This window comes from Nelusetta ayraudi, unplaced genomic scaffold (assembly GCF_046127955.1).
Source record: "Nelusetta ayraudi isolate G7.1 ecotype Tasmania unplaced genomic scaffold, CSIRO-AGI_Nayr_v1 ptg000060l, whole genome shotgun sequence".
Taxonomy (NCBI): Eukaryota; Metazoa; Chordata; class Actinopteri; order Tetraodontiformes; family Monacanthidae; genus Nelusetta; species Nelusetta ayraudi.
The window spans coordinates 5,501,368-5,523,911 of record NW_027466110.1 but is presented as its reverse complement, the minus strand read 5'-3'; the positions used below and the strand labels follow the sequence as shown (position 1 = coordinate 5,523,911).

Sequence of the window (22,544 nt, the reverse complement as noted above, 5' to 3'; positions counted from 1 at the left end):
CTGTGAGGAGAGGAGCCGAGGGTTTGCCAGTGAAAAGATGTGAGTGGCGTTTGGCTCGGGCGCCAACATGCGTCGTCGCTCCCGCTGCACCGCCATGGCAACGGGAAGCTTCCTCGCCTTCCTGCCCGTCACCGGGTGACCGCACTGTACCCGCGGAGTCACTTCAGCATCTTGAAGGGGGTCTTCCGGGCAGCGGCCGTAAAAACTCTCCATAGGACTGACTGACTGACCATTCCCGGTGTCTAATTAAAAGTGATTGAGAGAATTCCAAGTGAGCAAAATTCTGTGTGAACTCACTGAAAGCAGGCTGTTTTAAAGAGCCTGCGATATAAATCATGACGCTCCATTAACTCTTTGATGGTTTAGAACACACAACCAAGTGTGACTACAACACAAAGCTTTGTTTGAGAATTTTTTTTTTTTTTTTTTGGGGGGGGAGCAATTTTAAAGCATTCAACTTCTGTAATGAAGGCTGCATGTTACACACTTGATCTTCATTTTCTAAAATCACATTCAATTCGACATGCATGGCAAATAACCGTCAAAGCCCACTGACATTTCATGCACTAGTAATGTTCTAAGAGCACTCTGGTAGATTATTTCAAGAAGCTGCCTATGGCAGAGTTCAATGCAATGATGAGTCAGTCAACCCACACTTTTGAATGGCAGTGTCCGTCTCCTCCTCTGAGTGAGAGTGTAAATCATTGAGCCGTGTTAAACAGCCTATTTGTAAATTTGCACGTAATCTAAAGTTAGGCCTAGTGCGTGCCGCCGCCCTCGAGACACCTCTGATCCCCTCCTACCCCCGGTGACCAATCAGGAGCGACTCCTCAGCAGGAGAGGAGAGCGCCCCCACCCCCACCCCCCACTTCGCCACCGCCGCCATCGTCCGTGATTGACAGCCTCCCACGGGAAGGAGGGGTGTTATTTACCTCCTTGTGTTCTCGTGGGACTAAGTTAATGATCCCAGCCGGCACAATAATACAAAGGCAGAATGGGGGTAGTGGGTGGGTGGGTGGGGGGGAGCATGAGAAGTCGGAGGAACCATTTGGAGCGGCTTCGTCTTCCCTTTTGGAGAGGATTACAGGAGAAGAGGCGGCTTGTGTGAGGAGAATTTTTTCAGAGATAGCTGCGAGACGCCAGCAGAGAGCCCAGACAGAAAGTAGGAGGTAAAGGGAGGCTTGAGAGAAAATCCGGTGTTTTTAGAGGCATCTCTAGCCGGCAGGATTCATCTGTTACTCAGAGCTGTGGACTGACTGACTGGCTGACTGGCTGGCTGGTTGACTAACAGACTGAGAGGTAAGGGATCTTCTCTATCTCCAATGGGTGGCGCTTTAAAGGTCCCCTTAAAGTCACTTTTATGACTTGAAGGTTTTTTTTTTGAGCAGGGAGAAAAAGTTTTTCAACGCACTGAAATCCTCTCGCAGCGTCTGGAATCTCAAGGTTCAGCTCACGTCTGACGCAAACGTTTCAGTTTTTTTCCCTAGGTTTTTTGCATCCGCCGCGGAGTTGCAGGCAGCTCAGACGTGACCTTACTCGGCCCGTTGGAGTAATTATCTGTTTTCTGATCCCTCCAGAGATGCGTTCTTCCCGCAGCTCGTGTTTCCTTCCCCGGTCTAGCAAAAAAGAAAAGAAAAAAAATGCTGCGGGCTAAAGTGAAGCGCAAGAATAGTTTTTGGTTTTGCTCCTGCTCTGAATCAATCAGACCGTCTTGTGCGCCCCAGCTTTGACACGGAACATCAGTGTTTATATTAAACAGAGAGACGCCGTTCGACACGCCGACTTGATGTCGCTGACAAGTTCGACCGAGTTGACGTCCTCCGGCGAAATACCTCAAACCTTGCAGTTGAGCAACAAACGTTGCTTAAAATTGGGAGCCGAGAGGAAGAAAAAAAACTTGAGTTTAATGCGATGGCTGTTTGGATGCCAGTCGTATCTGCCAGCACATGCTTGTGTCAGGATCATTTTCCACAGAGTTGCAGGGCAGAGGGGGCGGAGGGGAAGAAGGGTGCCAGCAGTCTGAGGGAACTTTCAGCACTCGCCACAGCAGTGCATTCCTATGTGTTTCTGTTACACTGACATGGGGGGTGGGGGGGCGGGGGGGAGGGGGTAAATAGAGTGTGGAAAAGGGTGCAATGTCTCTGGAAAACACAGTTGCTGGATTTTCATTCCCAACCAAGTGTGGCTCGTTTGATCGCCATCTGCGCCACGACAAACGCATCAGCTGCCAGCAGAATATGATTTACTTGATGGTGGCGAGAAAAAACAACAACAAAACAACAAAAAAACAATAGATCATCTGTGTCTTTGCTCATCCTTGTTAGTGTTTCGCGTCGCTCCGCTGACTCGTACACAAAGCCCTGGTGTCCCGTGCCTCTGGCGAGCATGCACATGATTGATCACCTTGTTTGCCCATGCACTATTTCATCTGTGTCGAGTCCCGCCCTGGGCTACTTTAAATTTGCGCCTAACCTCTCCTGAGCTGTGATGATGATGAATTCAGCGGCAAATCCAATTTTGGCTGAATTATCACCAGCAAAGGTCCCGCTAATTACGTGAGATATCAAGAAAGGAGGAAGAATGCTTGATGAATGCACTGCGTGTCGTACAGCTCAGCTCCTCAGGTGAACTTTATTGAGAGGTTTTCTCTTTTGTTGGCGGGAGAGAGGGAGGGAGGGATATGGCAATCGTGGCGCTATCATTACCCTGACTAATGTCTAAGCCCACCGAGGTCCAGCCCCTCTCATGTGATTGGCCGGTGCAACAATTTGCAGCCTTCTCTGAGTCAATGGAATAAGTACAGTTCCCAGTGAGAGGAGGAAAAAGGGCTAAAAAGTTTCGATCCTCCTCCTCGTTTCAGTGGGTTTGGAGCACAGGGTTAGAGGGTCACAACTTCACAGGGAGTGGTGAAAAGACTCAGACCAAACTTAAATCAAGAATCCACACTAACCGGCTCCAAGTGTGATTCCGCCTCACCTCTTTTGTCTATTCATGGATGTAATCATGTTGCAGGTAAGGTCATTCCTATCATAATCCTGTATTACGTGTCGCTGAGGCTCCCGTGTTTTGCTCTACCCACAAACATTGAGTCATGAGATGTTTTCCGTGGCCCCTGGGGGCTCGGCTCTCAAACAACCGCTGTGGTTGTTTGGCCTCGCTGCGTTCGGAGATTCCTCCACGTTTCAGAGCTGCGGATAATGTTGTGAGACGCGAGATGACAAAGTGACTAAGAGGGCTGGAGGGGGTTGAGATTCGGTGATTAAAACTGCGTCAAAAGAGCGTGGGAGTAGCCAAAGCAGGTTTCCAGTGTCAAGGTAGTTATTCAGCCTTTTTCTTTTTCTCACGCTAGAAACATCCCCAAACACTTCCAAATGAACAGCCTGTCGTGATTTGTAGGTGCAACCGCCGGCATACGTCGCAATATTATTTCTGAGTGCAGGTTTTACTTTCCTTCTTTCGCGGCGACTCCTTTTATGAGTGATCATAAAAGTACATTTTTTATTACCTTCTCCGAGTGAGATAAAGCCACCCTTTCATCTATAATCTGCTATCCTCCTGACCTACAAAATACCATTTACTCCGCCGATAAGATAAAAGGAACACTGCTTCCCTCTGCGGCGGTACATCTGGACTCATCCTGTGACAGGCCCACATGCGCAACACAGGGGAACCCCCCCCCCCCCCCCCCCGTTTTCCTCTTCACACAAAGCTGTCAAACTGGGACATTCCTGCAGGGTTCTTGTGTTTTCTTATTAATTAGTAACTTGGCTTGTCCCCTAGCTATGAGGAGGAATGCTAAGGCATCTTCCCACCAGCGCGCTCGCTGCCTTTGATCACAATGTGTGTGACTAATACATATTGCTGCACTGGTCATCATGGCAACACATTGGGAGGTCTGGACAGGGAAAAACATTAATGTCTGAGTAAAGACAGCTCTTGATTAATTGATGTGTGAATTGCAAAGGATTTGCAAGTTCCCCTCCAATAAACCTATGATTCAAGAGCTCAAAGTCTGTGTGTAATTTTGAGGGGACTTTTGTATTTAGAAAATTCACCCACACTGATAAGAAGATAAGACGTATTCGCCTGTAGTTCCCTTCTGGACCACGAGATGTCGCCCTTCGACCGCTTCCCGCTGCGACAGCCACAGGAACGTTTTAACTGCGGGTCGTGTACAAATCGCCGTAAACTTATTTGTCGACCTTGACAGACCAACAACTTAACACGTGTCTTGTAGAAAAGGCGAGGTTTGCCTTCTCATTGTATTTTTCTCTCTCTCTCTCTCTCCACCCTGCCCGCGAGCAAGTAAGACGTTTCCATTACGGTCATGTGGAAATCCAGCGCCGAGTGAAGTTCCTGTGGCGAGCGGGGAGGATGTTATGTTTCCCCGCCGATGCCACCTGCCAAGCCGCCGAGAGGAAATGAGACTCGCGGTGTAACTCCGGCTGACCCGTCGAGCACAAACAGCGAGCAGACACGGAGGAATGAGGGGGATAACTTATTTGCGTTCCCAGTTGCAAGTCTGCAAGAAACACGGCACCTCATTTATATGTTAACTGCATTATTGATTTTTGTCAGAGCTAGCTTGTTTCCTTTTCCCTTCGCTCCATTGTGAGACTTCCTGTTCACTCGCCAAGGAAGTGCACGTGCCCCCACTGAGTCATCTTTCTAAATTTTTGTTTAAAAAACGTTTGTGTTTCTTTAAAGGACCCCATACACCTTTTTTTTTTTCTGGCGTTATTATTATTATTATTATTTAAACATTTGTTTTGAACCCTTGTTGACTCCAGTGGAGCGGCCTCCTCTTCTCAGTAATACAAAAAAAACCTAAACAAAACACCAAAACCAACATATCTGGCCCTTGTGATAGTCTCTGTGTTTTGGTGCCTTACTCATATTTTGAAGGGGATGACAAACAAGGTGGTTGTGAGGTAAACTAATGAACAGCATATTTGCCTTTTGGGCTAGAGCTGAGAGTGTTAGACAACACACAAAAAATGGGACCAAAATATGTGTTTTTCTTCTTGAGCAAGTTAAATAGCCGTAATGATGGATGTCATCAGCAAGGGTCAGACTTCTTGCGGCTAATGTGTGCAGCTGCAGATACAGGGACATTTGTCTTATCAGCGGGCTCGTCGCTGCCGCTGTAAATCACATTAGGCCTGAGTGGGCTGCCGCAGCTGCCGCTGTGCTGGCTGCTTCAGGGAGCAGCAAGCAGACCACGCATTGGTCACAGCTACGCTGCCAAGACAGGATCGCAGATAAATATGTTAGGTGTCTGCCCCAAGAAAGGGGACAAAGAGCAGAAATCATGGCTAGGAGCTATCATTAAAGGTGATAAAAGAGCACAACCAAGAGGATTAGGATGCGCTTACGGGAGGCTAATGTCTCTATATCTGAGACGCTGTAATTGCTTCATCTCCGTTTGGCCCCGTTCTGTTCAGAAGAAAGTTGTAGATTGTGTGAATATCCTGTTTATGTCACATTGGATACAATCAGTAAATTCTGCATTACTGTCTGCCACATTAGATCAATTACCGATTAGATCAAATCACAACTTCCCATCATGTCATTTTGAGAGGTACTATCATTTTAAGTTTGCCATTTTTAATGAAGTACTATTTCTTTTGAGGCAGCAGCATATCCACATGCCGTTGATCACTACTGTGATGTGCTTGGATGAGATTGGATATCTGCCATGGTCCAATATGGCCTTGAAATATACAATCTCCTCAGAAACAATCTCCTCAGAACCTTAACGCGTGCTGCATTCATGATGGAAAGCAGCCTTTCTCACACGCTGATCTGGTGAGGGAATTATGTCTGAACGTGGAGAAAAGAGGGGGTATGAAAAAAAGGCAGAAGTCGAATCCCACGATAATAAGTTCCATCCCACTGGCGGGGAAATGCTGGGGGGAAATCTGGGGAATGCATGCGTGTGCGCTCCCCATGTGCAACCTCGCCAACACTGTTGCTCACACCCACCGTTTTGTCTGAACTTTGAGCTCGCCTTTTAATATTTTACGGTGTGTGCCTGTCTCTCAGAGAGGACGGTTGCTCCGGGGATGCCTTTTGAGTGACGGGAGGATTCAAACGGCGCACGGCAGGGGTGCGTCTCCGAACGGAGGCACATGCGAGGCAGATGGTACCTCGGTGATTCCCGCGTGAGGGCCAACTGGGACAGACTGGAGCACGGCAGATGACGTTACGCGCTGCCTGTCTTTATTTGTAGTCTTGTCTGTCACGGAGGATGCCTACTGTCTGTTTCTGTTGTGTTTTTTTTGTTGTTGCCGCCATCAGGAAGTTGAGTGGCAATTAAAAGAGACGGGGCGAGTTGCGTGTGTTTAATCCTCCGTGGGGCCGTGTTGTAACGGCGTTTCCTGAACTGTGCTCCTCGAACAGAGTTAACACACCTCAAGCCTCGAGGGAGGATCTTGATGTCATTTTCCATACTCTGTCCCTGACCTTGGTCTATTTGCTGAGAGGTGAGTCGCTGCCTCGTCTCAGGTGCACTCGTGACTTCACCTTTTCTCTCTGGATCTCCCATGGCAGCAGGGGGAAAAAAACATTGTACATGAGAGAGACAGAGAAAGAGAGAGAGAGAGAGCAGAGGAGGGATGATCGCGCTGGGAAACCTGAACCTGATCTCGCCGCTTCGAGTTTCAGAGTGGGCGGGGCTTAACAGACACGAACCTGCCTGTGAGGACATCGTCCGCGGCTGTGGACCATTTGTGTCAACGCTTTCTATTGCTTTCTCTCTTTTGTTGTGCAGTTGTCTGCTCTCTCTCTTTCTCTCTCCCTCGCTCTCTCTCTCTCTCTCTCTCTCTCTCTCTCTCTCCCCCTCGCTCTCTCTCTCCCTCTCTCTCCCTCTACTTCGAGTACTGGCCAGCGCTCCAGCTGTAGGTGGAGCTGGCTTTCCTGGAATTGTCGGGCAACTTTTCCTGTTGTGCTCTCTGCCTCTTGCTCAATCCCTTTGCTTTAATGACAGCTCTGCTGCCGGATTGCTACTGTTCCGCACTTCGGACTTTGCCATCTGGATGTCCCGCTCCTTCACAGCGTGCAGGCGTTTCTTTATTTTTTGTTTTTTGTTTTTTTCTTGCGGCAGGCCGCGGGTTGTAAATATGTTTTCGTGATTTAGGCTCAGAAGTTTCCTCCCTATCCACAGCAGAAATGTCTCGGCGGTGCAAAGTTGGGCGAAATCCATCGGTGGGTAAAGTAGAAAAGTGTGTATGAATGGAAGAGCCTGCAGGGGTGCGTCCTGGACTTTGGACAGTGGAGGAGTTTTTTGGTCTTGTTTCACAGGCTTTCTTGTGTTTCACACCATGACATCAGAGGAACAGCATGTGCATGTTGTTTTTGGCATCTCAAGTTGATTTTTTTTTTTAACGCTGCACCTACTTTTTGAAGGCAGTATGGTCCTGTTTAGTAAGACTCGTGCAAAGAAAAAAGTTACGCATGTATGTAGATGACACCTTTTTAAAGAATGGCATTCTGTCATGTATGTTTGTAAAAAAAAAAAAAAACATGCAAAAAGAGAATGCTTATGAATAAGTTTGAGTTTGGCTGCTCTGTAAACATGTGGTTTTGAGTTATTTCTGAAAAGTACGTAATTAGAAAAAGACACTTTAAAAGTATTTGAAATGGCCAATTTGCTAAGGAATTTAAAACGGGAATTGTCTGATGCAGGAGCCATGCAACACTTTTTTGTTAGATAAACAGGGCAACATGTTTTTAAGGTTGCCTTTGAATCTTCGCAATCTATTCTGGACATCTGCACTCCCGCCTTTGTGTCTTTGGCCTGATAAAAATTGCGGCGAAACAAAGGCTGGCAGATGCGTCTCAGCGGTCACCAGAGACAAGTGCAACAATCGCCTCTTGTCTCGCACGTCCCGCGTTCCATTCGAGTGGAATGGAAAAGTACGAACCCAGGTCCCGTCGCCACTCCGTAGCTAATTGCTGTACCCTCAAAAACTTCAAACGCCAGCTCGCGCCGCGCCCTACCGTCCTGATAATGAGCTTTTGCCTTCTTCGCACATAATGAGTGGAGGTAGGGGCGAGTTCACACGGTGGGAGACGCTGCGAGCACAGTGTGTCCACTCGCAGCTGGGGTGTCTGACCGGCCGGGAACAAAGGCTTTAGTGTCTGTGATGGTGTGGAGCCCCAGCCATCAGCAAGCAGGCCAATAGACTTCTGCTTGGCTGAGCTGTCAGTCCTCGCTGGCCTGCTGGCCTCCTGACTACGGCGGAGATGGGAACACATGCGGACGAGGCGAGATCGTCGCTGTGCCAAATTAAAATGAGCTTGCCGCCGCATTCTCTTGGGTTGCGAGTTCATCCCAAGAACAGGAGGCGGCACTACGCAGACGGTCGTGAGGTTATGCAAATGTATTATTGTGAGCGTTATTAATAGCTGCATTAGCATAAATCGGGGGGCTTGTGCAAAGGAACGGCGTCGCAAATTCCGTGTTTTCACATTCGGTTTGCAATTGAAATGGGACGAAAACTCAATATGGGGATGAATAATTTAGATTTTATTACCATAAGCAGTCGACGGCGGAGAACGAACGAGCGCGAGCGCCGTTACAACTCTGCCGACTTAGACTGAGACGGGAGAACGTGGCAGCAAATCACAATTACCCTGATAGCGGCGAAGTATCCTCGATCCCTCACGTATGCAGTAGCACAGGACACGCATGTACTTTAGCCTGTGGTCATAGCTCCTTCAGTGAAGCAGTGAGATCAAGTACGACATCAGGAAACATTAGTGGGCCTTTAACTGAACAGGAAATAGTGTGGAGGTAGTGATTCTAAGGCTAATGTTAGCTTGTGATGGGTGAACCGTTTTCCCATTGAAAATCAATGGCTGTCATTTTTTGCCTTACCGGGGGGGAATTCTAAATGTTTGTGTTGTTTGCCCCTCCTAAAAAGCCGCGTCGTTGTTGTCTTCGTCCGCAGAAAGCTGATCGGCTTCCCTGGATTTCGCTGACGTCCTCACTCCGCTTCGCCTGAAGATGGAAACGCTGGAGTCGGAGCTGACCTGCCCAATTTGTCTCGAGCTATTTGAGGACCCCCTGCTCCTGCCGTGCGCCCACAGCCTCTGCTTCAACTGCGCCCACCGCATCCTGGTTTCTCACTGCACCGCCAGCGAGCCCATCCACACCATCACCGCCTTCCAGTGCCCCACCTGCCGCTATGTCATCACCCTCAGCCAGCGGGGCCTAGAGGGACTGAAGCGCAACGTTACGCTGCAGAACATCATCGACCGCTACCAGAAGGCGTCGCAGAGCGGGCCCAACTCCCCCAGCGAGACGCGACGCGCCAGAGCAGCGCCGCCCGAAGGCCGAGCCATGACTTCCCTCCCCGGCGAGCGTGTGCAGTGTCAGTTCTGCGAGCAGGAGCCGCCGCACGACGCGGTCAAGACGTGCGTCACCTGCGAGGTGTCGTACTGCGACGAGTGCCTGAAGGCCACGCACCCCAACAAGAAGCCATTTACGGGCCACCGTCTGATCGAGCCCCTGCTGGACTCCCACCTGCGGGGCCTCATGTGCCTGGAGCACGAGGACGAGAAGGTCAACATGTACTGTGTGACGGACGAGCAGCTCATCTGTGCGCTGTGCAAGCTGGTGGGCCGCCACCGGGATCACCAGGTTGCGGCGCTTGGCGACAGATACGACAAGCTGAAGGTAAGACACGGACCCGCTGCTGGAGGCATGCTCGGAGATTCACGAGACACACACACACACACACACAAAAAAGCAAAACTTGTCTTCGCACTTCGGAAAAACTTAAAGCTTGCAAACCCTTTTTTTGGAATGCAAAACTACTCACAGGCATGCCGTTCTGCAGCGTCACACCAAATACGGTCTTAATTATGTCGTGAGTAATTCTTTATACACCAGGAAACAGCATCTTCTGTCCAATTTTTTTTCTGCGCCTTAATTGGTTGTTTTTTTTCTGTTTTTTTATCACAAGCAGCTGTCAGAGAAGTCTGGCGTTAAACATTGTTCTGGCAGGTTAAAACGCGCCCTTGTAACATCAATTTTCCAGATTAATTTTGTTTAAAGCTGGCTTTAATTTCAGCCCTCCAAAACACCGGAACAATTAATCTAAATCGCAAGTTTACTTACCTGCAGCTGCCCAGAGAGTGCGTAGACACGTTCCCGGTTCTGGTTACAGGATTTGAAAATTAATTATTTGGCTGCATCAATTATCTGGAATGCTTTTTTTAATTAGACAAAGGCCTGTTGAAACCTGCAGCATCTCCTGGCTACACATTTGAACAGCTGCTAATAGCGCATTCCATTAAATGGCCGAGCTGCGCTTATCAATAGCCGCGCTAATTTTCAAATGATGTACGCTAAACCTAATGATAGCGGATCCATTAAAAATGCCACTCAACCGCAGCTCTGTTATTGTGTTTAAAATAAGATTACAAGATATTAATTCCTCCGTTGGGTGTCATAAATATAGATAATCTGACACTAACTGAAGCCTGATTATCACCTCCAGTTAATATTACATGATCCAAGGGGAAGTGTGTCAGTATTTATTGCCGGGAAACAAGCATCACCTCTTAGCCAATCGATTTGTATTCTTCTCTGGCAATGCTCCATATTTTCACATCGTCATGAAGTATTGCCATCAGATAAGAAAAAACACATAATGATAAGTTTGGGTGGCCAAAGTTTGAGAAGGAGGGCTCCTCTGTGGCATAACTATCTGTAAAAACACAGCTGCACCAATTTACTGCACCATGTGATCTTTGATTGCGTTTGGCTTTGGCACCGCTTTATTTTTGTTATCTGTTTTTTATTTTATTTTTATTATGATTGAATCCCACATAAACCACCAGAGGCTCGGCTGCTGACAACAGTGACAGACAGAGAGACATTTACTGAAAGATAAATCCTTAACTTGCTCTTAAACATTTCATTGGGGCCTCATTGCGGCCTTTAGTTTGGATGCGTTGCATGTAGTTGACCGCAAGTAAGGAATCGAGTGGCTCAAAGGCCCATTGGGTAGCAACTAGTAATGGTATGAAAAGTTCATTGCCAATGAATCAATACCCGTAGGTTGATGACTCGCAGTGTCTTGCACCCATGGTCCATGGCCTTGCTGTCACTTTAGCGATAGCCAACTGGCTGAATAATCCCTCCTGCAGGCTGCACCCAGGAATGCACTGCAAGCAACTCTGATGGTGACTGGCTGTTTTCTGATGGTCCACAATGTCACATCTACTTGTTAGGAGTGAAATCAGGAAACCCTGAGCAGATCCACATTCCGGGCTTCTACTAACCAATTAATGATTACAAGTGGACATGCTTTGATGAAAAATAGATTACTAATGAAAACACAGAAATGACCTATTTGCCGTATTTTCCAGTCCGTGTTGCTCCCCAACACCTTCTCTCATGATGCACACTGGGACTTTTGGAGTTTCCAGAGGGAGGAAAAAGTCAGATGGAGTCCATTTGTTCCAAACAGAGAGACGCCCTATGAAGACGGGAGGCTTTTTTCTTTTTTTTTTTTTTTAATGCTTTAGCAGAGTGGATGTGCTCACAGATGGGCTGGTATCAATAAGGCATGAGACAATGCTGTTAGCTGAAGCATAAAAAGGTGACTCAGTATTCCCTCCCTCTGATGCAGACATGAATCTGCTTCTATCCGTGTGATTCTTCGCTCACTTATGGCCACGCTGCGCCTCTCTCTCTCTCTCTCTCTCCCTCTCTCTGTCTCTCTCTGTAATCTCTTTCCTCGCTGGATTATTTCAGTCCATGCCAGTCAAATAATAAAAAAAAAAAAGCTGCAGAGCTTCACTGTGAAGTCATGCATAAACGGAACCAGGAATAGTGAGTTTACAAATTTAAACCTCTTTAAAACATCACACGGGCAAAGGATGTTCCTGTGAGGAATATGAGGAATATGCCGGCAGCTCTCTGAATGGGGCTTTTTTTCCCCCCTCCAGTTTATCCTAATGCGGGCAGCGCGGCGGGCCTACACGATTTAAAGGCGCAGCGCCTTGTTTGGACAAACACCTTGAGCCTTGTGCATGATTCACGGATGGTGTTTTTTTTCTTTTCCTCTGTGTGAGCTTCACCCTTTCCCCCCCGTCCCCCACCAGTCTCTGTCACAACAGTTGGTCACAGTGGTTCTGAGATGCAAACAGTGTGTTTCTGCAGCAGTTTTTTTTCTTTTTTTTCCCGCCTGAATAGCTCTGCAGGCCGGTTCTTAACCTGTTTTCCCCTGTTTGATCACGCCGTCGCCGTGCAGAAAACCCCTCGCCGCCTCCTCTGTGTGGGCCGTGATCGTTCGCACCAGGAGGCAAACCAGGTGACCAGCATCGTTCCTTTCATTTCACACTGTTGGCAAAGACTGGATCATGAAAAAACAACTCAGGTGTTGTGTTTGTTCATACTCCTTACTCACTTTTGTCAGACTAACTAAAGCTCTCAGGAGATTTCTTGCACATTGTATTAACTGGAAGCTCAATATGCAAAAATATATATCAAAGCCACCGCCGTCAGCCAGGTTTCTGCGCACCTGGATGTCAAAGGGTCTTTTGCCTCTTGCGTGTGCACTTGGCAGGCTCGGTAGACGGGCGCTGAAGATATTCCCCTCGGTTCAGATCTTGTTGTGTCACATCTTGCTCCCCACTGTTTAACAGATCGACTCAGAGGTGTGAGAGTGAAGACGTTTTTTTTTTTTTACTTGTTGTCGTGAGCATCATTAAAAATGCTCCTGCAGCTGTGAAAAAAGTGGAAAAACAAACACCAGGAGTTTATTTTTTTCTCTGCAGCTTTAACACCTGGTGCAGCGGGATAAGTGATATGTAAACACAACTCAGCTCCAAATTAATACCTTTTTTTTTTCAGTTTTGTTAACATTTGCGTCAGTCTGTTTTTCTCTCACAGTATCTTTAGCTGAGTGTTTATCCTGTGTCAGGGCAGAAACATTTGCAGCGGTTTTGCGTTTTGTGGCCACCTCAGCAGCAGTTCCCATCCCAGGGAGCTATTTCCACCCCTGGCATGCGGGACGCGGCCCAGGTGGCGTGCAGCTGAGTTTGTTTATTGTTGCTGGTTTTTTCCAAACACATATTTACCGTTGCGGTGCCTCCCATTTCTCAGAAATTCTCACACAAAGGGATATTGTGTCATCGTGTATGTGTATGCGTGTGTGTGTGTGAGTGTGTGTGTCCTGACTGTTTAATTTTGTCATTTCTTCAGTCTGACAATGTCACCCGGCTCCCGCAGAAATTTCAATCCATCACCCGAGATTTACGGCTGCCGCCGGGGTTCTGTGTGATCGCTGTTGCTGAAATAATAAGAAAGTCGCACTGACAGACGGATGACTTACAGCATTCCTGTCTCATGTGTGGCAAAGACACAGTGACGGTCACCTCTGTGCTGCAGCTCCAGCATGAGCTGATTAATGCAACAGCTCTGTGCGTGACCTGTAATAGTAGGTGCAGGATTTTCTAAGCGGGTCGGTAGAAAGTGACGACGGTTCGGCACAAAACAAAACCAAGGAACTGAAGAATCAAAAAGTGGAATCTTCCGTCTCTCTCCTTCAACTCTCTGGCCGTCTCGCGGCAACGTGCCGATTCAGCAAACGTTTATTTGTCATCTGGCGAGGCTGACAACTGCCAAAAAACCTGGGCCTAATTGAAATCTTGTGTGGATGTGAGAGCCAGAAAAGCGAAGAGGTCTTGTGCAATTTAACCGTCAGAATTGGTCTCACATGTGGACAGAGAGTACAGGGATGGAACTGCACAGCACTCTGAGGTGAAAATATATTGAAGCTTGACTTTCAACAGCCCCTCCAAGGTGAAACCAACAGGCTCTTGCTGCGTTTGTGCATTTTTAAATTCTTTTTGCACATTTGAATTTGTTTTGTGTTATCGTCAGTTAAACCCGAAGTGATCCTGATCCCACCGGCTGAGGAACAGGACACTATTATTGAAAGGCTGCCTCTGTTTACCATTGTGCGTGGAGTCTCGGATGTGTAGCCGGGCCTGCGACTCTCACAGGATGAATTTTGGCAGCCGATCCCGTTGCTAAATGTTGACACAGGATTAAACCCTGAGCCCTGCCTGCGACCCGTCACGACTCCTGCAGGAAGGAAGGGAGAGCGGCCAAAAAAGCAAAGGTGTGGGACCAGAAGCGTTCTCGTGCAAGAGGAAGTCCGTATTCTTCCCTCTCATCAGTTTGAAATTGTTATCATTATATTTCTTTTTAGGAAGGAGACGTCCTTTGTAAAGAGCTTGTCTAAACATAAACTGGCATTTATATTGTTGGAGAAGTCACACGAGTGGCACGCCGAGAGCTGCATTTCTCAATATGGCTGTAAATGACATCTATCTTTATGCTTCCTTCCACGAGTCTGTCTGAGAGGTTTTGGTACCCGCCCCACCTCACCTGGACCTTTAACACAACATCTTAAATGGCTTTCACTGTCTTCTCCCCCTGTATGAATAAGTCATGTGTGTGAGAGTGGGAAAATAAAGAAGCTGCTATTTCCGTCACCGATGACACACCCACTTCATGAAATCACAATGGGGGAACATCAGACCTGAGAGAGGTCTATCACCTCGATTCTATAAGTTCAGTTTTAAAGTTTTAAATAAAGCTAAAAATTAAATGAAGTGAAAATGGAATCTTAAATGGATTTTTGCACACCAAAATGCAATATATATATATATATATAAATACATAAATACTGTTTATATATATATATATGCATATGTGTACATATAATTTGCAAAACACTCAGTTCAGACCCGACTTCAATCCCTTTTCTCCCCCCTTGTCCGCCCTCGCTTTCAACTTCAGCAAGTCGTCTTCACCACGTCCACACACACACATATGAATTGCTGCCCTGAGTTTTGCTAAATGGATATTTGTGTAAGCAAGCAGTCTGACATTTTACCTAATAAACCGGGCCGCTGAGTCGATGTTGCGTTTGAATAAGCGTTAAAACAAATGTGTTCTGTCTAACATGTGGGTCGCTTTATTCCCAGTGAGCGCCCAGCGTTCGCGCTCATGCTGCCCAATTACAGTCAAAGATAAAGACCCAAGCAGAATCCTTTGATCTGACTCAGCGATTAACACAGCCAGGGTTTAGTCGTCCGTCCAAATCACCGGCAGCTGCACCGCTAAGCCGCGCGGCCTCAGCAGGCAGCGAGACGGCACGCCTGGCACTCGAGGGGAGGACGGCGGGAGGAAGCTTGGCGGCCCCACGTGTGAGCGCTGGGATCCAGAGGCGGGTCCAAATCCTCCTCCTGTTCCCCGTCCACCTGCCTCCCCGCCGAGATTCATGAGGCTATTTACAGTTTGACGCGGGGGGCAGCGCGTAATGAAACACTCATTTTCAATTTCATTCCACAGGAAGCCTTGGAGTCAAACCTCGGCAGTCTAATCAAGAGGACCAGTGATTTGGAAAGTCTGATGGGCAAACTTATCCAAACCTGCCAGCATGTGGAGGTGAGGCTGTTTATCTGCTCCCCCTCAAAGCGCTGGCACTTTGCTTCTGTGGCATTTCCTGGGCAGCGCACTATTCGATTATACAGACTGTGATGGATTATTTTGGCCTGAGGTTTGCTTTAAATCCCATCAAGAAGATTGTATGTCTAAAGATCGATCAATTATGTTAAAGGTCCCATATTATGCTAAATTTACAATGCCGATCTTTGCTAACAATAATAAATGTCCCTGGCTTGTCAGTGAACTCGGCAGAAATGAGGAGAGTCCGTCCTTCAATTCTTCTGCTTGCTCCACTGCTCACATAGCGTGTGCTCAAACAATCGGCTCTCTGTGATGTCACAAAGAGCAGCGACACCACTCACTGGTTTGGTTGCCCTCTGACCACCTTGTGTACTTTTTGTCCTTCCAAACACAGCATCATTCAGTGACAGAGGCTCGGTATGTTGTTTCATTTGCGGGCTGGAGACAGAGGGCAAAATATGATATTTTCCTTATATGTGTAGTTTTATGGCTCAATTCTGGTGGTGCTTCTCTACTAGAAAGGAGGAATAAAGATCTGAAATGGTTTATCATGAGCTTGTTAAACACATGCATATTTTTGTATAAAAAAAATAAATTATACCGTATATGCATGCTCGCATGATACAACCTAATTGTGTTCCATTATTTTCAAGTATGTTACAATAAGTGATTCACTAATGTTGCCATGTCTTTGTAATCCCCCATTGCCTAAAATAGCCTTTTAAAGTCTTCTTTTCATGTATTTTTGTGTTTCCAAAATAATCATCGGTACTGGGCGCCTTGTTTTAATTGCTACTGTTGTGATTCCAAATGTTTTGGGAATTCAGCAAACACAAAAAAAGGCAGTTTCTTTTTTCCTTTGTGAAAATAACTGTGCTGTTTTTCGGAAGCCCTGCTAAATGCTTTGTGAAAGTGAACTGAGCCAAAAGCGGGCATCCAGCAGATCACTGACTGTCTCTTATCGGTGCTTCTGTCCAGGTCAATGCGTCGCGGCAGGAAAACAAGCTGCTGGAGGAGTGCGACCTGCTGATTAACATCATACAGCAGCGAAGACAAATAATATCCACCAAGATAAAGGAGGGCAAGGTAGCAGCCGTCGACGTTTGTCATCTGCTCGCTGATAACCTTTATTGGTCCTTCTCTGGCCTGCGCACGATAACCCCGGCGTGCACAGAGTGCCGGCGAACTACATCCATTCCCAGCCTTTTTTTTGTTTTTTGTTTTTTGAATATACCTTTGTGTAGCCTTGAGCCAGGTGAGCTAATGACTTCATTAGAGGACGCATTTTCAGATCTCTTCTATTTTTCATTCTGGACTGCAGTGCAGCAGTAATTCACCAAAACACTAAAAGGAAAGAGGAAACTGCACGTTCAGCCCTCTGTTTACATCCTCCTGCAAAACTGCCCCGTTCAAGCCATTAAAACCAAAACAAAAAATCCAACTGGTTGGAAATGCTCCACACGTGCCAATAAGAGATTTCATTAACAGAAAATTGAATTTAGCCGCCTGCCCAATAAACTGTGTCCATGGCCTGAAATCCTCAGCAGTGTTCCGTATCCTTGGTAATAGCGCCCCCGCTCTGAAATGCCTCTGGCGGACGCTTGATGTGCGCAAACCCCTTGCACCGCTTCCCTTTTCCTTCACGTTTGATCCCTGCGTAAAGACGACGGTCGCGGTGTCACGGCGAGATCAGCTGCGACGTTCGTCCCTGCAGCAGGAACCTTTCCCTCGTCGCCCTGCCGTGCTCTCATGGTGCTTTCGAAGCGCTAACCAAATTAGAAGCAGATGTTCGATTGGGGAGGGTTACTGCGACGATTTGTTTCATATGCAAAATTTTCATGCCTGTATATTTTTTTTTTAAGGTTTGCAGTCTCTTGATGGCACAAACGTAAGAAATCCAATTTGGAAAAGGTGTAAATCAGATTTTGTACACAGCAGGATTTTGTGACTGGCGAGCTTGAATCAAATTAGGGTTCCTGGCAGGCTGCAGCCCGTTCTCCACCAAAACCTTTCATCTGTGAACATGGCTCTTGTTTTCGCCCAGTCTGTGCGCCTCAGGAAGCTCGCCCAGCAGATCGCCGGCTGCAAGCAGTGCGTGGAGAGGTCCTCCTCCCTCATCACTCAGGCCGACCAAGCTCTCAAGGAGACGGATCACACCCGCTTCCTCCAAACGGCGAAGAGCATCTGCGAGAGGTGGGGGGGCGGGGGGTATGTGTGTGTGTGTGTGGGGGGAGGAGCGCGGCAGGGTGTACCAAACTGACCAGACAAAAAAAAATAATCATTACTTTCTAATAAAGTTCACCTTCATTTCAGGGTTTCTATGGCGACGGCATCTTCTCAGGTCCTGCTGCCTGAAATAAACTTGAACGACACATTTGATACTTTCGCCCTGGACTTCACGAGGGAGAAGAAGATGCTTGAAAGCTTGGATTACCTCACAGGTGAGTGGGATCGCGACAGTAACTTTTAGCCAGGTCAGGGTTAAACAGCATGACGCTGGTGGGAAGTGCCGCTGTTCCGGATATTCACTCACGCTGAAGGCACGGAGCTGTGTGTCGGAGGTCAATAAGTGTCGCAGTATTCAGTACAACAGCAGCACCTGGGGTTTCATAGAACAGTTCTTCAAACGCTATCCAGGCCTACATGACATGATTTAAGATGCATTTTTTTTTCCTAACACAGTTACGCATCCTCCCCGGCGAACCATTGTTGGTGATTTATGAAGGCCAGTAGGTTCGAAATAACATCTTGTGCAACAAAAATGGCATTTCTCATTCATTTTCGCGCTGGAACCGCAGCCTTTTTTATGGCCTTCTTTGTCACGCGGCGACAGCACAAATCAGACTGCGAAACTCAATGGGTCCTTGCATTTAAATGATGTGAAGCCACAGCTCACACAGCGCCATTGGGTTTCTCAGTGTTGGATTAAAACCCCCTGTGAGGTGGAGTGATCCGTAAATGTAGAAGTCCCAGTGCTGTTTTACATCCAAACCCCCTTGTCCAATCTAAACAATTGCTCAGAAGTAACTTCTGTGTAATTGTTGATATTTATTACCCTCTATGATTTGTCGAAGGGCCCTCAATTTAATACAGATGCTTTCACTTTGCGCCGGCCAGTGAGTTGCAGAGAACAATAACAAGCTCCGACACGAGGCCACAGCTCGGGTTTTTTGTTTTCCCATTGAAGGAAATGGGTTTGATTGTTTATGCCCAGGCGCCCGTTGTGCAGTGTGCGTTTGACTCCGCATGGGGGCTGTAGCCGTAATAGCTGGAGGAATTGCAACAAAGCTTAATTACACTTGTCAGAACGGAGGGAAAACAGCTCCGATGAATGGCGCTTGTTCCCGCCGCTGCTCTCCGCGGTATATTTCCACTTTGTTGTTTTTTTCTGTTTAGCTTTGTTTGGAATCCAACGGGCCCGCGCATTGTCTCATTGCAAATGCTTTTGCCTTTTTTTTTGTTTTTTCGCAGCTCCAAATCCGCCAGCAATCCGCGAGGAATTATGCACGGCGTCCTACGACACCATCACAGTTCACTGGACGTCCGAGGACGAATTCTCCGTGGTGTCGTACGAGCTCCAGTACGCCATCTTCACCAGCCAGTGCAACGTCGTCAGTAAGTCTGTCGAGTGCGTCCCGTGTTTCGCTTGCAGACGGGAGGATTTTAACAGGGATCTGGAGATGAAACTACATTGTGCCGCATCGTTGCAGCGGCGGAGGAGATCTCTGTGCCGGCTCGTGGGCATAATGGGATGTTGCCAAAATACAAAGCAGTGCCTAGGAATAGACATGTGGAAAGGAATAACATCTCCGTCAGAGCGGACTCGCTTCCAGATGCGCATCATAAGCCCGATATTATCTCCGGGCCCTGAAATGAGCAGCAGCCTATTTGGATTGATTGCTCTAACAAGGTCACAACATATTCAATCGAGCAATTTATTGCCTTCTGCCTCGGCCGCTCCGGCGAGCGCACTCCGCTGAGTTTTTAACGCAACCTTATTTAATGAGTCCTACGGACGGGAACGTCGCGCGCGGTCGGCCCATATCCTCGTCTGTCCTTGATTAGAAATGCTGAATGAAGCAAAGAGTTTTTCCGTCACGCATCTGATTCTTTCTGTTTCTTCTCTCGGCGGGCGACAGGTTTGTGCAACTCTGCCGACAGCTGGATGATTGTGCCCAACATCAAGCAGAACCACTACACCGTGCACGGCCTCCAGTGCGGCACCAAGTACATCTTCATTGTCAAGGCCATCAACCAGGCGGGGAACCGCAGCAGCGAGCCGGGGAAACTCAAGACCAACAGTATGGCTGATGGATTTTTTTCAAAAAAAGAAATAGCAATTTTATTACCAGTGAATATCAGAGCACATTTGGAAAGTCTTGACGTCTTATTTTTAAGGTCAACCTTTCAAGCTGGATCCAAAGTCAGCGCACCGGAAGCTGCGGCTGTCCCATGACAACCTAACGGTGGAGCGAGACGAGACGTCGTCCAAGAAGAGCCACAGTCAGGAGCGCTTCTCCAGCCACAGCAGCTACGGCGTCACGGGAAACGTCTACATCGACAGCGGCCGCCACTACTGGGAGGCTCTGATTGGAGGAAGCACATGGTAAACGACGCCTCGGCCTTTTCAGCTGTGCGAGGAGAGTGACGTGTGGGATGTTTGTGGATTATTGTTTCATCAGAATAGAAGAGGTCCTGCACAAAGGTCCCATGTTTCACAGAGTTCAGTTTTGCGGTGTTTTCAAACACCGTCCTTGGAATTGGCCCTTTGTAACATCACAAGTGCCAATGCTACACCTGCCGTGCTGGTGACAACACCCACACCCAGGTGTTTCCCACCTTATGACCCCATCTCAACATGTTGAAGGGCTATCAAAGCCCTTCAACATGTTGACGATTCTAGCAGGAAGCTAAGTAGTTCATTTATTTATTTAGTTAGTTAGTTAGCTTTTTTAGATCATTATTCATGTGAACCTGCGTCACTGAAGTCCATGATGCACAATAATGATCTGAAATATGGCTTGATAGAGGACCTTTAAAAGCCTCAGACTTGTTGGAACACTAAAGAGCACCTTAATCTATTTTTCATGAACTCTCCCGTGAGACTCTGCACTTTTCTTTTCCCCCTCATGAAACTTACCCAGATAGTCATGATTACCAGAGGACAAAAAGTCGTATTTCTCTGATATTGAAATTCTACATGGACATTATTATCGTTATTATTTACAGAATCCTAATAGCTGAGTTCCCATGTAAGCAAAACCCTTTGCGTTCAAACTGTTTATTATTATCAATGTAATTAGATTTTCTGTCTGTGTCTGCAGGTTTGCCGTGGGCATTGCGTACAAGTCGGCGCCAAAGCACGAGTGGGTAGGCAAGAACTCTGCATCCTGGGTTCTGTCTCGGTGCAACAACTCGTGGGTGGTGCGGCACAACAGCAAGGAGATGCCCGTCGAGCCCTCACCCCACCTGCGGCGTCTCGGAGTTTTACTGGACTACGACTCTGGCTCGCTGTCCTTCCACGACGCCGTCGGTTCGCAGCACTTGCACACGTTTGACATAGACTTTGTCCAGCCGGTCTGTCCCGTGTTCAACGTGTGGAACAGATGTTTAACAATCCTCACTGGACTGCCCATCCCGGACCACTTAGAGGGAACGGACTACAACTGACCAACTAAACCTTGCAGCTGTTTATGTTTGTGAGCCTGAAAAGATCAGCGTGGCAGTCCCTCCTTCACTGTGATCCTTTCACGCTGTTGACTAAATGGGAACAATGGCAGATCAATGTTCAAGTAATTGCCCAGGGGTTTCCAAATTAAGGCTTTGGTCAAATTAATATTTAATAAATGATTTGTAAGCATCTTTAGATGCATTATTTTTTGCTTTGCACATGATGTAATCATTAACACTGCTGAGTTGTTTTTAAGAGCTTCTTGAAGATATTTCAACAAGGCGTCGGATGCCTTTTCCTGTCATGCGTGACTTTGTTGATGGGTGACTATCAACCCATCGAGGGTTAAATCGAAAGAGACTCTGACTTTCTACAGGGTGGAATGCAAGTTTTTCAAATGTTTTTTTTTTTTTTAAGTAACAGCACTTTGAGAGGACAAACTAAAACACATTTTCAGACTAATGTAACATAATGCAAACCATTTCTTCTCTGTGTATTGTAAAAGAAAAGCACTTCAACAGAGCCAAGAACAAGATCAAAAGGTCCCTTGTTGTGTCCATTTTCACACCTTTCAGAATCTAATGATTGTACCAAAAAAAATCTATAGATCACCAGGGAACAGCTTATATAGCCCTCTGTTTGCCACACAGTTTTAACTTCTTGTTATAACTCCATCTTGTTCACAAGGTGCTTGTAACAAGCAAACACTTGTCTGACGGCGTTGTCACTAACACGGACTTTGTGACATCACAAAGGGCTGATAACCAGTACTGTAAAATAAAATAAAATATGGACTTTCTCATTTCAAGGTAATTCACTAACAAGCCAAGCATGTAGAAAACATTGGTAACATGAATTTAGGGTGATGTGGGACCTTTTCCAACTATTTCACTTCCAATTTTTGTTCTAATCTCAACAGTTATCAAGTATTTATTTTTCTGCAGAAATGCTCGGGTACAGAACAGTATCAAATCTCTTTAGTACAGCATAGTACAATCCTGCACTATAGTATTGTTTATCTCATTGTAGCACTTTCAAATGATCTCTATTACACGTTTCACGTTTTGTTTCTCAGTCTGACACGTTGCAGTAAATGTGACTTTGATTGTCCGTGTGACTCTTTATTTACTTTTTTTCCACAGTTTTTTTTTTCATTGTTTCAGTAACATTTCAGGAACAAATTAGAGGGCTAAACTCTTTTTTAACAGCAGTTCAAATGTGGAATCCAATTTCATTTCACACAGTCATAGAGCTACAGTAAAATAAATCATCTGTGCCACTGCCGAGAAAATTGATGCTCTTAGACCCGCATGACCCACGCTGAGCTGAAATACAATTTCTGACAAGATTCGCTCTGACATGTCTTTTTGTTCA

General features: G+C 46.9%; 1 protein-coding gene across 6 annotated transcripts in view; it reads left to right on the top strand.

Moving 5' to 3' along the window:
- The window catches only part of mid1 (midline 1), a 28,771-nt gene extending 6,491 nt beyond the window's left edge, over positions 1-22,280 (top strand). For 2 of the 6 annotated variants that reach the window (XM_076039683.1, XM_076039686.1), the window contains exons 2-11: positions 8,955-9,682; positions 12,270-12,329; positions 15,383-15,478; positions 16,478-16,585; positions 17,544-17,692; positions 17,813-17,940; positions 18,971-19,114; positions 19,639-19,800; positions 19,898-20,105; positions 20,824-22,280. In XM_076039683.1, coding sequence (XP_075895798.1) covers positions 9,011-9,682; positions 12,270-12,329; positions 15,383-15,478; positions 16,478-16,585; positions 17,544-17,692; positions 17,813-17,940; positions 18,971-19,114; positions 19,639-19,800; positions 19,898-20,105; positions 20,824-21,169 — 2,073 coding nt within the window. In that variant the 5' untranslated portion in view covers positions 8,955-9,010 and the 3' untranslated portion in view covers positions 21,170-22,280. Of the gene's footprint in view, positions 1-1,042; positions 1,300-2,723; positions 3,013-6,694; positions 7,207-8,954; positions 9,683-12,269; positions 12,330-15,382; positions 15,479-16,477; positions 16,586-17,543; positions 17,693-17,812; positions 17,941-18,970; positions 19,115-19,638; positions 19,801-19,897; positions 20,106-20,823 lie in introns of those variants that run through there. The other 4 variants (XM_076039685.1, XM_076039684.1, XM_076039682.1 and 1 more) reach the window with 4 other exon arrangements.
- The last annotated feature ends 264 nt before the right edge of the window (positions 22,281-22,544 follow it).